At 42.8% G+C, this 12763-nt stretch overlaps 1 protein-coding gene across 1 annotated transcript in view; it reads left to right on the top strand.

Annotated features, from left to right (window-relative positions):
* VSNL1 (visinin like 1) overlaps positions 1–12763 on the top strand; it is a 126219-nt gene that overhangs the window by 52120 nt on the left and 61336 nt on the right. Inside the window, exon 2 of the mRNA XM_040225016.1 lies at positions 1341–1507. Coding sequence (XP_040080950.1) covers positions 1346–1507 — 162 coding nt within the window. The 5' untranslated portion in view covers positions 1341–1345. The remainder of the gene's footprint in view (positions 1–1340; positions 1508–12763) is intronic.

The raw sequence follows: 12763 nt of genomic DNA, 5'->3' as shown, positions 1-12763 counted from the left end.
GTTTTAGAAGAAGGTAAAAAAAATAATAACAAGGTATGAGGTAAGATTACCCCTCTTGGGCTATTGCAAGTGTAGGCCTGCTGAAGGCCTGGTAGAGAATTTGTATCCAGCACATCAAAGGGCTAGATCTGCTTAGGTAAATTCTTCTAAACCTCTTATCTCCTCTAACAGGACTTTAAAGATCTTGTGATACCTTTCTTGTTCTGGTGACCCCTCTTATTTTCAAGTCTAACTTGATTTTTAAATCACTGTGTGGTTAATTTGTTTTCATTCCTTTTTGTTACAAAACAACATTATTAAAGGGGAAAAATTTAAATCATCTTTAATTTTCCTTCACTAATTTTGGAATAATTTTTGGTCTTTGTTTACCTACTTATTTCTTAATTAGCCATCACAGTAAATCTGAAAGAGTTTTTTTGTGTGTGTGTGTTTTTTTTTTTTTTTTTTACTGTGTGCTTTTTTGGGAAAGAAATTGAAAATAAAGCAGATAATTAATATTTCTCTCAGCAGCACACAAGATAAATGGCCAAATCAGGGATAACTCTAAACCTTTGCTCTGCCCACCTACACTTGAGAGTGACGTTGGTCACACAATCTGGCACATGATTGATATATTTTATATTTTATTTTATGCACTATTAATTTTACTTACTAGCAGTAGTAATAAAAGAATGAAATTATACCAACTGAAATTCACTAACCAATCTTAAAAAAAAAAAAGCCATCCAGAGGTTGTCAACACTGAAGGCAATGTTGTAGGAAGGCTCTGAAAATGAGAAGAGAAATAGAGAGCTAATGTGACCAGTAAAAATGAGCTGTTTCCATTTGAAAAAGAAAAAACAGCAGAAACTTTAGAATTAGAACCACCACCATTGCTGGTCATGTTTTCAAAGCCGTTTTTTGATGATTTGCCTATAAAGCCTTCTTACTGTTCTTGTCAATAGCCCCACTTAGTAACCCTGCAAACTAAATGGAGAATTAGGTATCTGGGCAGTAAGTGCTAAGGAATCATAATTCATAAAATGAGATTATAAACAGTTTCCATATACTTTACCTGAATAGCATAAAAGGAGATGTGATTGGCTCTCCTTGTGGGAGTCAATGTGTGTAAAAGATGACACGTGATGAAGGAAGATGAAGTCAATTGCCTTTTGAGAAATCTTTTTCATGCCCTCTCTTTTCTAGAATATCAAATAGAAGGAAACAGACTTGGGGAAACTGATCAGACACACTGGAGGGACTGCCAACCAAGGGACTGCTCAGAACTCTAGCTTGGCTCCTAATCAAGCTTGAAATGATCACAGCCACAGCACTAATTGCATTAATTTGCTTTTCTTCAGGCAGAATGGGGAAGCAGAATAGCAAACTGGCCCCTGAAGTGATGGAGGACCTGGTGAAGAGCACAGAGTTTAATGAGCATGAACTCAAGCAGTGGTACAAAGGGTTTCTCAAGGACTGTCCAAGCGGGAGACTGAATCTCGAGGAATTTCAGCAACTCTACGTGAAGGTAAGTTGTTTTTCAACCTTTTAAAAAATTTTTCAGGCCCCGAAAACCTTGTCTTCATCAACTATAGCTTCACATGGAATTATAACTCCAAGTAGCCAGTTTGTTTCAACTCTGGTGGTTTTCCACCCCCAAAGGAAAATGGTCATTTTTTTAAAAATGTAAAGGAATGTGTTTTGTTCCAGAGATAAGCACTTTCTGAACAGGAAGAGTAATTGTTCAATCAAAACACCAAACAGAGTTCAGACTTTGACAGTATCTGGTAAAGAAGAGTAAAAATCCCAGATAATAGTGTTTCTTGATGATTATGGACAAGCATCGTTTTGCATCGTTTGCTTGTTAAAGGTATCTACACGTTTCTCCAGCTTCCCTGGTAGCTTAGCTGGTAAAGAGTCTGCTTGCAATGCAGGAGACCCCAGTTTGATTTCTGGGCTCAGAAGATCCCCTGGAGGAGGGCATGGCAACCCACTCCAGTATTCTTGCCTGGAGGATCCCCATGGACAGAGGAGCCTGGCGGGCTGCAGTCCATGGGGTCGCAAAGAGTCGGACATGACTAAGTGACTAAGCCCAGCACAGCACACCTCAGTTAAAGAAGAAGTGCATGGGAGGGCTTTTGCAACAAAGGTTCCTTTATTTGCAGATAAGAAAAGTATATAGATCCCCAAAGCTTTGAATTTAAAGGGAAGTAGGGAGTTCTGATGTATATTAAGGTCAGCATGGATGGTCTTCTATCATTGTATCAAGTTCTAAAATATGAATTCTCCCCAGCATTTTCTACTGTTTAGAAGTTAAAATTCCCCCATTGTTGTTTAGTGACTAAATCAGGTCCAACTTTTTTGCAACCCCATGGACTGTTGCCTGCTAGGCTCCTCTGTCCTTGGGATTTCCCAGGCAAGAATACTGGAGGGGGTTGCCATTTCCTTCTCTAGGGGATCTTCCCAACCCAGGGATCCAACCTGTGTCTCCCGCATTGGCAGGCAGAGTCTTTACCACTGAGCCACCACAGAAGCCATGGACATTAGATAAAACCATTTCATGAAAGGATTTGTTCTGCAGTAATGTTGTTCAGTTTTTCTGAGTTTATCAGTTGTATTGGCTCTAGATTTGGCATGATCTAAGACATTCCTTTTTCTTTATACTTGGATAATTTGAGGCTTTGGAAGAACTGCATTGTTTTTCTTTTAATTTTTTCTGACTAAAATACCAAATATATAATAGTGCTGTTATCATTTAAATGCAGCAAATACCAATTTGAGCAATATAAACCATCCACATGCATGTATGTGTGTTGGCATGATCATATAAAATATTAAACATTGTCATTCTCTCCTGAAGTTGAACATCTCACCTAGCCTTTGCTCCAGCAATACCATCCTGTGCATAAAAAAAGATATGCTGCACCGTTCACAATAGCAAAACTGGGAAACAACCCAAATGCCCATCAAAACAAGAGTGGAAAATAAACTGTGGTATACTCACACAATCATCCAAACAGTTAAACTTCAGCAACACTGAAACATTAAGTGCTAAAAGTCAGTCTCAAAATACTTTAAATTAAACTCAGATAAGATAAAAATATATTTTATAGAACTACAAATAAAAGCAATAAAATCACACAAAAAAAGAAAGCAAGAGAGTGATGAAGACGAGATTAAAATTGATGGTTGCCTCCCATGCATAAGAGGCAAAGGGTGAGACGAAGTTTAGCCACGTGGTTAGATACAGATTGTGTCAAAGTCTTAGCCACAGCTTTGGGGGCTGGGTTTGCAGGTACTTATTAAATTATTAATTTTATTAATGCAATAAGTGCAGACCACTAGTGAATGTCAGGAATCCATGATTATCATGAATCCAGTACTGACCCCCTGAGAGCTTGAGGTATCTATAAAATTCTCTCTTTGCATGTGTGTAGAAAGGACAAAAAGTGGCAGGTGTGCATGTTATAAGATCACTGTGACATTTCTAAGATGATCTGAGCCATTGGTTTTAGTGTGTAGAGATCTTCTATATGGAAGCACTGAGAAATGCATTTATCATTGACATGAAAGTGAAAGTGAAGTCGTGTCCGACTATTTGCGACCCCATGGACTGTAGACTACCAGGCTCCTCCGTCCATGGGATTCTCCAAGCAAGAGTACTGGAGTGGGGTGCCATTTTGCACAGAAGTGGGATGGTCATTTTCCTAAATTTTTACACCATTCTCCATAGCTTTCAAAGTCACATCTTCTATCGTTTTATTACCCAGGACTGAGCCTGCGCCTCCTCATTGTCTTCCCCCAGCCCCAAGGAAAGTACAAATGAATGAGATTTGTCAAAGCCACTTTCCTATCAGGAAAGGTCGTGGAGGCTATCACTCTGTGTTTAAGAGAGCTGTGTGTATCACTTTCTCACTGTTTGTTTACAGTGAGAGCAATTTTGCCTTTGAGGAAATAGTTTAAATGCAGGAAATGAAGTATTTTATTTACACGCTAGAGGGACTCCACACTGAAAATAAAATCCACCTCAAGATAAGGGAGGAGCGTGTATAAACACTAAATATCCCTCAGCGTTTTATGGTACAACTGATGTATATGGACCAACATCAGCCCCCGTTTCTACCTTCCCCAATCCACCTCAGAGTAGACTTTTTTCCAAGAAGGTGAAGTTTTATCCTGGTAGATGGAGTTTAGATTCTTGGCAGACCATATTTAAACTCAGCTGCTGCTCTGGTAATCAAGTAGTCAGAAAGTAGGCAAAGTCTTCCTCTCCTGTGAGAGTTGTCCAAGGACAAAATACAAAAAAGAATCACAGAGGAAATATGCCACTTCCTTCCACAGGGAAAAAGAATGAAAGAAAGAAAGACAGGTCTGATAGGTTACAAGGGAGAGTAACAGACAAAGATGTGGTTTATGTAATGAAGGCCCAGGAGAAGGGCTGGGAAGAAAACGCTTCCCTTCAGTCAGTTCAGTCGCTCAGTTGTGTCCGACTCTTTGCGACCCCATGAATCGCAGCACGCCAGGCCTCCATGTCCATCACCAACTCCCAGAGTTCACTCAAACTCACGTCCATCGAGTCGGTGATGCCATCCAGCCATCTCATCCTCTGTCGTCCCCTTCTCCTCCTGCCCTCAGTCCCTCCCAGCATCACAGTCTTTTCCAATGAGTCAACTCTTCCCATGAGGTGGCCAAAGTACTGGAGTTTCAGCTTTAGCATCATTCCTTCCAAAGAGCACTCAGGGCTGATCTCCTTTAGAATGGACTGGTTGGATCTCCTTGCAGTCCAAGGGACTCTCAAGAGTCCTTTCCAACACCACAGTTCAAAAGCATCAATTCTTCGGTGCTCAGCTTTCTTCACAGTCCAACTCTCGCATCCATACATGACCACTAGAAAAACCATAGTCTTGACTAAGCAGACCTTCGCTGGCAAAGTAATGTCTCTGCTTCTCAATATGCTGTCTAGGTTGGTCATAACTTTTCTTCCAAGAAGTAAGCGTCTTCTAATTTCATGGCTGCAGTCACCATCTGCAGTGATTTTGGAGCCCCCCAAAATAAAGTCTGACACTGTTTCCACTGTTTTCCCATCTATTTCCCATGAAGTGATGGGACCAGATGCCATGATCTTCGTTTTCTGAATGTTGAGCTTTAAGCCAACTTTTTCACTCTCCTCTTTCACTTTTGTCAAGAGGCTCTTTAGTTCTTCTTTGCTTTCTGCCATAAGGGTGGTGTCATCTGCATATCTCAGGTGATTGATATTTCTCCCAGCAATCTTGATTCCAGCTTGTGCTTCTTCCAGCCCAGCGTTTCTCATGATGTACTCTGCATAGAAGTTAAATAAGCAGGGTGACAATATACAGCTTTGACGTACTCCTTTTCCTATTTGGAACCAGTCTGTTGTTTCATGTCCAGTTCTAACTGTTGCTTCTTGACCCGCATACAGGTTTCTCAAGAGACAGGTCAGGTGGTCTGATATTCCCATCTCTTTCAGAATTTTCCACAGTTTATTGTGATCCACACAGTCAAAGGCTTTGGCATAGTCAATAAAGCAGAAATAGATGTTTTTCTGGAACTCTCTTACTTTTTCGATGATCTAGCAGATGTTGGCAATTTGATCTCTGGTTCCTCTGCCTTTTCTAAAGCCAGCTTGAACATCTGGAAGTTCACAGTTCACGTATTGCTGAAGCCTGGCTTGGAGAATTTTGAGCATTACTTTACTAGTTTGTGAGATGAGTGCAATTGTGTGGTAGTTTGAGCATTCTTTGGCATTGGCTTTCTTTGGGATTGGAATGAAAACTGACCTTTTCCAGTCCTGTGGCCACTGCTGAGTTGTCCAAATTTGCTGGCATATTGAGTGGAGCACTTTCACAGCATCATCTTTCAGGATTTGAAATAGCTCCACTGGAATTCCATCACCTCCACTAGCTTTGTTCATAGTGATGCTTTCTAAGGCCCACTTGACTTCCCATTCTAGGATGTCTGGCTCTAGGTGAGTGATCACACCATCGTGATTATCTGGGTAGTGAAGATCTTTTTTGTCCAGTTCTTCTGTGTATTCTTGCCACCTCTTCTTAATATCTTCTGCTTCTGTTAGGTCCATACCATTTCTGTCCTTTATCAAGCCCGTCTTTGCATGAAATGTTCCCTTGGTATCTCTAATTTTCTTGAAGAGATCTCTAGTGTTTCCCATTCTGTTGTTTTCCTCTATTTCTTTGCATTGACAGGTGAGGGAGGCTTTCTTATCTCTCCTTGCTATTCTTTGGAACTCTGCATTCAGATGCTTATATCTTTCCTTTTCTCCTTTGCTTTTCACTTCCTTTAATGCTGCCTAAAAGTACAAATGTTCACCAACGCACAGTCTTTATCTTGGTGAATAGGCATTTTTCAATAGTTCCTTCTGTCTCCAGCTGAACAGTGAGACATCCTGGAATCTAGCTGAGTAAGCAAAGCTGCTGGTGGCCTCTGCCCTCTATCTGTGAGGTCAGCCTGTCACCTTTACTGTTACTGACCTGACCCCTTTTAGGCTTCAGGAGAGTCACCTCACTGCTGTAGAGTCAGCTCTGATGAGAGTGTGGGGTAGAGCAGGGTAACCAGAGAGGCCCCCCAACCAGCCCCCTGCAAGGCCAGGAACCACAAACCCTCAACTTCAAAAGACTTTGTATGCCAAATATAAAGAAATTCCATCCAGTCTCTCTTTAGAACTGTTCAAAACTGAAGTTCAGAAAACGTTTATAATTTTCCCAGTGTCACAAGAAGAGTGGCGATCAGGACAGACATTAAAGATGGGGTACCCTGACTCGCCCAGCAGCACATGGCCCTTCCTGTCCCCTGGATTCTCTTGGCAGCCTCTCATCACCCTCCCTCCAAGCCCTTCCACTGTACAAGCTGCAGGAGTGCGATTTGCAAAACACAGGGCTGGGCATGGTCCTTTCTGGTTTGTGGCTGGTGTTAAACCAAACCAGGCTCATTTGCCTGACGCACGGCAAGCCAAACGCTGAGGTGCTGAGGTTTGTGGCAGGGAAAGAGCTGACTCAAGATGGCCAACCAAGGAGCTGATTGACAAAACAGCCAAGCTGATTGACAAAACAGACAAGAGAAGGAGTCTCAGATCCACTGCCTTGAAAGCAAAGGATGAGAGATATTTATATATAAAGAAGCAAGGTTGTCTGAGGCCTGGGGCAAGGTGATGGGAGGTACAGAAAAGGTGAGTTATCAGCATTCCGCGCAGGTGTGTCCCGGTTACATGCTTTTTCATGGGATGCCTGTTCAGAAATGGAGGTACTTTAGCAAGATCTGAGGATGGGTGTTTTGGCCCTCTGACATCAAAAAGTCACTCATCAGACAACTGTGCAGGCCCAGTTTTAGCGTCAGTGGTCCCTACCTGCTTTAGTCAGCCTGACTAGACAGGAGTTGACGGCAGGTTTCTGGAAAACAGGTTAAGTGCCCATTGTTCCTATAGTGATTCTAGCCAGAGGAGTTATCTATAAGAGTGGTTAAGAAGTGTTGTGATATTATTACTTCGCTATGTGAAACTTGGAAGGAATGCAATTAAAGAAGAAAAAAAAAAAACACTAAAGCAAGCTTAGTCAGTAAAGGCAGGTTACAAGAAGGGTTTTTTTGGGGGGTTTTTTGTTTGTTTGTTTGTTTAACAATCTGTTCCCTTATCTGCTGTTCTGCGGAAGTCAAGGATTTCTGTTAACCCTATGGGGCACAGTTTTGCAGGTTTCATTCATCAGTCCTGTAGAGCAGGAGTCCCTAGTCTCTAGGATGATGATGATCTGCGGTGGAGCTGATGTAATAACAACAGCAAGTATTAATAACAGAAATCAAGTGCACAGTAAATGTTAGTTAGTTATGTCACTCAGTCGTGTCCGACTCTTTGCGACCCCATGGACTGTAGCCCACCAGGCTCCTCCGTCCATGGGATTCTCCAGGCAAGAATACTGGAGTGGGTTGCCATTTCCTTCTCCAGGGGATCTTCCCGACCCAGGGATCGAACCCAGGTCTCCCGTATTAGAGGCAGACGCTTTAACCTCTGAGCCACCAGGGAAGCTAATGTAATGCACTTAAATCATCCTGAAATAATCCCACCCCACCCCACCCACCCCACCCCCAGTCCATGGAAAAATTGTCTTCCACAAAAACTGTCACTAGTGCCAAAAAAGTTGGGGACCACTGTTATAGAGGACAGTCAGCTCACTTCCATTAACATAAAACCTGGTGGCTAGCACAGGGCCTGCCACAGAGCAAGCATCATTGTTTGGTGAGTGACCTATAAATAATAAATGCTGGCTGTGTATCTCCTTTTCGGGAGACCTTGTGGTGGAGGCATAGAGAAGTCGCTAAAGGATAGTCCTGCCTGCTCTTCAGGAACTCAGAAGCTAATTGTAGAGACACAGTTAACCACAAGCCAAGGCAGAATGACACTGATGCATGTCGTTGGGGCACAAGCGGAAGGTAGATGTAATTTCATGATGGCATATTAAAGTAAGAAGTTAATTAATGCAATGCAAATAGCTTTATCTGTACCATTTTTCTAGATTCCACTTAGTCATCTCTTTGTGACCCCATGAGTTCAGTCACTAAGTCATCTCTTTGTGACCCTATGACTATATAGCATGCCAGGCTCCTCTATCCTCCAATATCTCCCAGAGTTTGCTCAAAATTCACGTCCGTTGAGTTGGTGATGCTATCTAACCATCTCGTCCTCTGTCATCCCCTTCTCCTCCTGCTCTCAATCTTTCCCAGCATCAGGGTCTTTTCCAATGAGTCAGCTCTTCCCGTCAGTGGCCCAAGTATTGAAGCTTCAGCTTCAGCATCAGTCATATCAGCAACGAATATTCATGGTTGATTTCCTTTAGGATTGACTGGTTTGATCTTCCTGCAGTTCAGGGGACTATTAAGAGTCTTCTCCAGCTCCACAATTCAAAAGCATCAATTCTTTGGCTCTCACATGCGTTAATACACAGTATTTGACATATGTGCACTGCCACATGTAAAACAGATAGTGGAAACCTGGTATATAGCACAAGGAGCTCAGCTCAGTGCTCTGTAATGACATAGATGGATGGGATAGGGCGTGGGCTGAGAGGGAGGTCCAAGAGGGAAGAGATATATGCATACATATAAGTGATGCATTTCATTATTCAGCAGAAACTAACACAACATTATAAAGCAACTATACTCCAATTTTTTTTTTTAAAAGAGAGTAAGTTTAAAAAAATCATGGGATTTAGAATCTGACAGACCTGAGATTCAAACCTAGCTGTGCTACGTTTGCCAGATCTCTGCCTTTCTGAATCTGTTTTCCTTATCTACCTGATGGAAATAATAAGCTCCGGCCTGTCACCTCAGTGGTGGAGTCCCAAAGGAAAGAAAGGAAGTGAAAATGACTTGCAACCTATAACAAGATGTTTTTGCCATCATGATAGATGATCCACTCATTTACTCTCAGAGAACCAAGGTGGAAAATAGGTTTTATTTCCTGTGCCAAAGGCAGTGGCAGCATAGACCGGTCTATAGAGGAGGAAGTGAGGTTCTGCGGAGGTTCAATAGGAAAATGAGCCTGAATCAAATAGTGTTGTCTACCATGTTTCCAGGGTAGCAGGATCCACCACGAGGCTACATTCCCAGCCCTGAGATTCTTAGCCACTGAGTTCTGTGTTTTTTCCAGCACAGTGGCCTCTCCCAGCTCCCTGCTACCAGGCAGAATAAGGCGTGGTGTTCTAGACCTTCTGTATTCAGTGCCACCAACCACTTGGTGTCCTGTCCACCACACCCCTCCACCTGCTCCTACCTGCTCAGTCTCTCCTGCATATCATTTTGCAGATGAAGAAAGAGATAAATTCTCAGAGGTAACTAAATAGCCAAGGATTGTTCTGGTTCTGTTCTGTGCTCAGTCACTCAGTCATGTCCAGCTCTTTGTGATCTCATGGACTGTAGCCAGCCATGCTCCTCTGTCCATGGAATTTTCCAGGCAAGAATACTGGAATGAAGTGCTATTCCCCCTCCAGTTGATCTTCCTGATCCGGGGATTGAACCTGCATCTCTTGCATGTCCGGCATTAGCCTGCAAATTCTTTACCACTAATGCCACCTGAGGTCTCTGAGCCACTGTTTTGCCACCAAGCAAAAACAATTGCACCAAATTTTCTCCTCAAGAGTGTTAAATGTTAGGCAACCGAGGCAGGTGGGAGGGCCCGAGAGTGCCTTTGAACCATCTCCAATCCAACAGTTTGAGTTTTAGTAAAACTAATTTGCATATAACAGAAGAGTTCTTGCCTAGTGATTCATGTGTCCATCCAAGCAGTCGTTTCCTGAAGAGCTCCTGTAATTTGGTTATTAGAAAATACTCTTGTAGCTTATCCTTCAAAGACTGGGTTTATCCATTCATTTAGTCATTCAAGGCCCATTTCCTTTATGCTTTCTGTAACATGTTCTGTGTCTTAGGACTTGCCCTTGGTAATCTCAGAACCTGGTAGAGCTGGGATATCTTTTTTTTTCTTTTTATTTGTATAATGCTTTTCACTTCACAAACCTATGTTTATTTTACAATAAAATATAATTGGAATTCCATTCAATGGGCAATTGTCAGGGCCTAAAACTTAAGAAATACAAATCTTGACCCTCAAATTCTGATGATATAACTACTCAGAGACAAGGATTAAAACAAATTTTTTTAAAAAATGCTATCATAGAATCAGGAGCATCTAAATATTTGATGATAAAGACATTTTAATAGAACAAGAGAGATTTCCCAGATAATAACACTAATTTGCTAACGGGCTCCCTGGGTAGCTCAAATGGTAAAGAATAGGCCTGCAATGTGGGAGACCTGGGTTTGATCCCTGGGTTGGGAAGATCTCCTGGAGAAGGGCATGGCAACCCACTCCAGTACTCTTGCCTGGAGAATTCTGTGGACAGAGGAGCCTGGCGGGCCAGTCTAAGGAGTCGCAAAGAGTTGGACACTACTAATCAATTAACATTACACTCATGACGCCTAATTAGCAGTTTACTCTGAAATTGTGCTCTTATGTTTAAAAATCTACTATTAGAAGGAAATATGACCTCAAAGATAGTCCTAACAGAGAAAACCCATGAATGGTATTTTGAGAGACACTGGCCTGTAATGCAAAATTTTGTATCTACCCTCTCAGGATAACTTCCTCAGATTTGCTTTATTTTATTTAGTTAGTTTTGGCTGTGCTGGATCTCCCGTTGATGTGCAGGCTTTCCTTATAGCCAGCAGAGGCCACTCCCTAGTTGCAGTCTATGGGCTTCTCATTTCAGTGGCTTCTGTCGTCATGGTTCCTGGACTCTAGGTTCACAGGCTCAGGAGTTGTGGTGGCACACAGGCTTGGTTGCTCTGTGACATGTGGAACCTCTCAGAGCAGGGATTGAACCCACGTCCCCTGCATCGGTGGGTGATTCTTAATCACTGGACCACCCGAGAAGTCCCTTCCTCAGATTTATAAAGGGTTCTTTGCAAGCTCTCAAAATGTTGTTGTTGTTGTTGTTCAGTCACTCAGTCATGCCCGACTCTTTGCAACCCCATGGACTGCAGTATGCCAGGCTTCCCTGTCCATCACCAACTTCTAGAGCTTGCTCAAACTCATGTCCATTGAGTCAGTGATGCCATCCACCCATCTCATCCTTCATCATCCCCTTCTCCTCCTGCCTTCAGTCCTTCCCAGCATTAGCGTCTTTTCCATCAGGGTCTGCAAATGTTAAGGATCACCAAAGATACTTGTATCATTGACAGGCTGAACATTCTAATTTCTGTAACAGCAGAGTTATGGGTTTTCAACCGACATGAGACAAATGGGGAAGATCTCCCTTCTATACTAGACTTTCAAATAAACTTTGTAGGCAATAAAAGAACAAAAGTTTCTAGACTGCACTCTGTGAAATTGTTTTCAGTTTGTTGGGGATGCTTTCCTGATTCACTCAGGGCCCATTATTTAAGCTGTATTTTGTCCTGAGCCCCATAAAGATGGGAAGGCCCCACAGGGATGAAATGTATCTGCTTGCCATTCATTCTCCTAAGCACATATGTGCCAGATGCTGTGTAGGCTCTGGGTCTACAGAATACATCACAGATCTTTGACCTCAAGTGGCTATGATCTGGTCCTATCAAGAAGTCTGTAGGTCGAGTGTATGAGATATGTGTGTGTGTGTGTTCAGTTGCTCAATCATGTCTGACTCTTTGCAACTCCATGGATTTCCCAAGCAAGAATACTAGAGTGGTTGCCATTTCCTTCTCCAGGGAATCCTCCTAACCCAGGGGTCAAACCCTCATCTCTTGAGTATCCTGCATTGGCAGGTGGATTCTTTGCCATTAGCACCACCCGGGAAACCCCTATAAATGGGTAGGTATATATATACATGCTGCTGCTGCTGCGGCTGCTGCTAAGTCGCTTCAGTCGTGTCCGACTCTGTGCGACCCCATAGACGGCAGCCTACCAGGCTCCCCTGTCCCTGAGATTCATTCTTCAGGCAAGAACACTGGAGTGGGTTGCCATTTCCTTCTCCAATGCATGAAAGTAAGAAGTGAAAGTGAAGTCGCTCAGTCATGTCCAAATCTTAGCGACCTCATGGACTGCAGCCTACCAGGCTCCTCTGTCCATGGGATTTTCCAGGCAAGAACACTAGAGTGGGTTGCCATTTCCTTCTCCAATGCATGAAAGTGAAGAGTGAAAGTGAAGTCGCTCAGTTGTGTCTGACTCTTAGCGACCCCATGGACTGCAGCCACCAGGCTCCTCCGTCCATGGGATTTCCAAGGCAAGAGT

Source organism: Oryx dammah, unplaced genomic scaffold (assembly GCF_014754425.2).
Source record: "Oryx dammah isolate SB20612 unplaced genomic scaffold, SCBI_Odam_1.1 HiC_scaffold_25, whole genome shotgun sequence".
NCBI lineage: Eukaryota > Metazoa > Chordata > Mammalia > Artiodactyla > Bovidae > Oryx > Oryx dammah.
The sequence above is the reverse complement of the archived record's forward strand: the minus strand, read 5'-3'. Positions and strand labels throughout refer to the sequence as shown.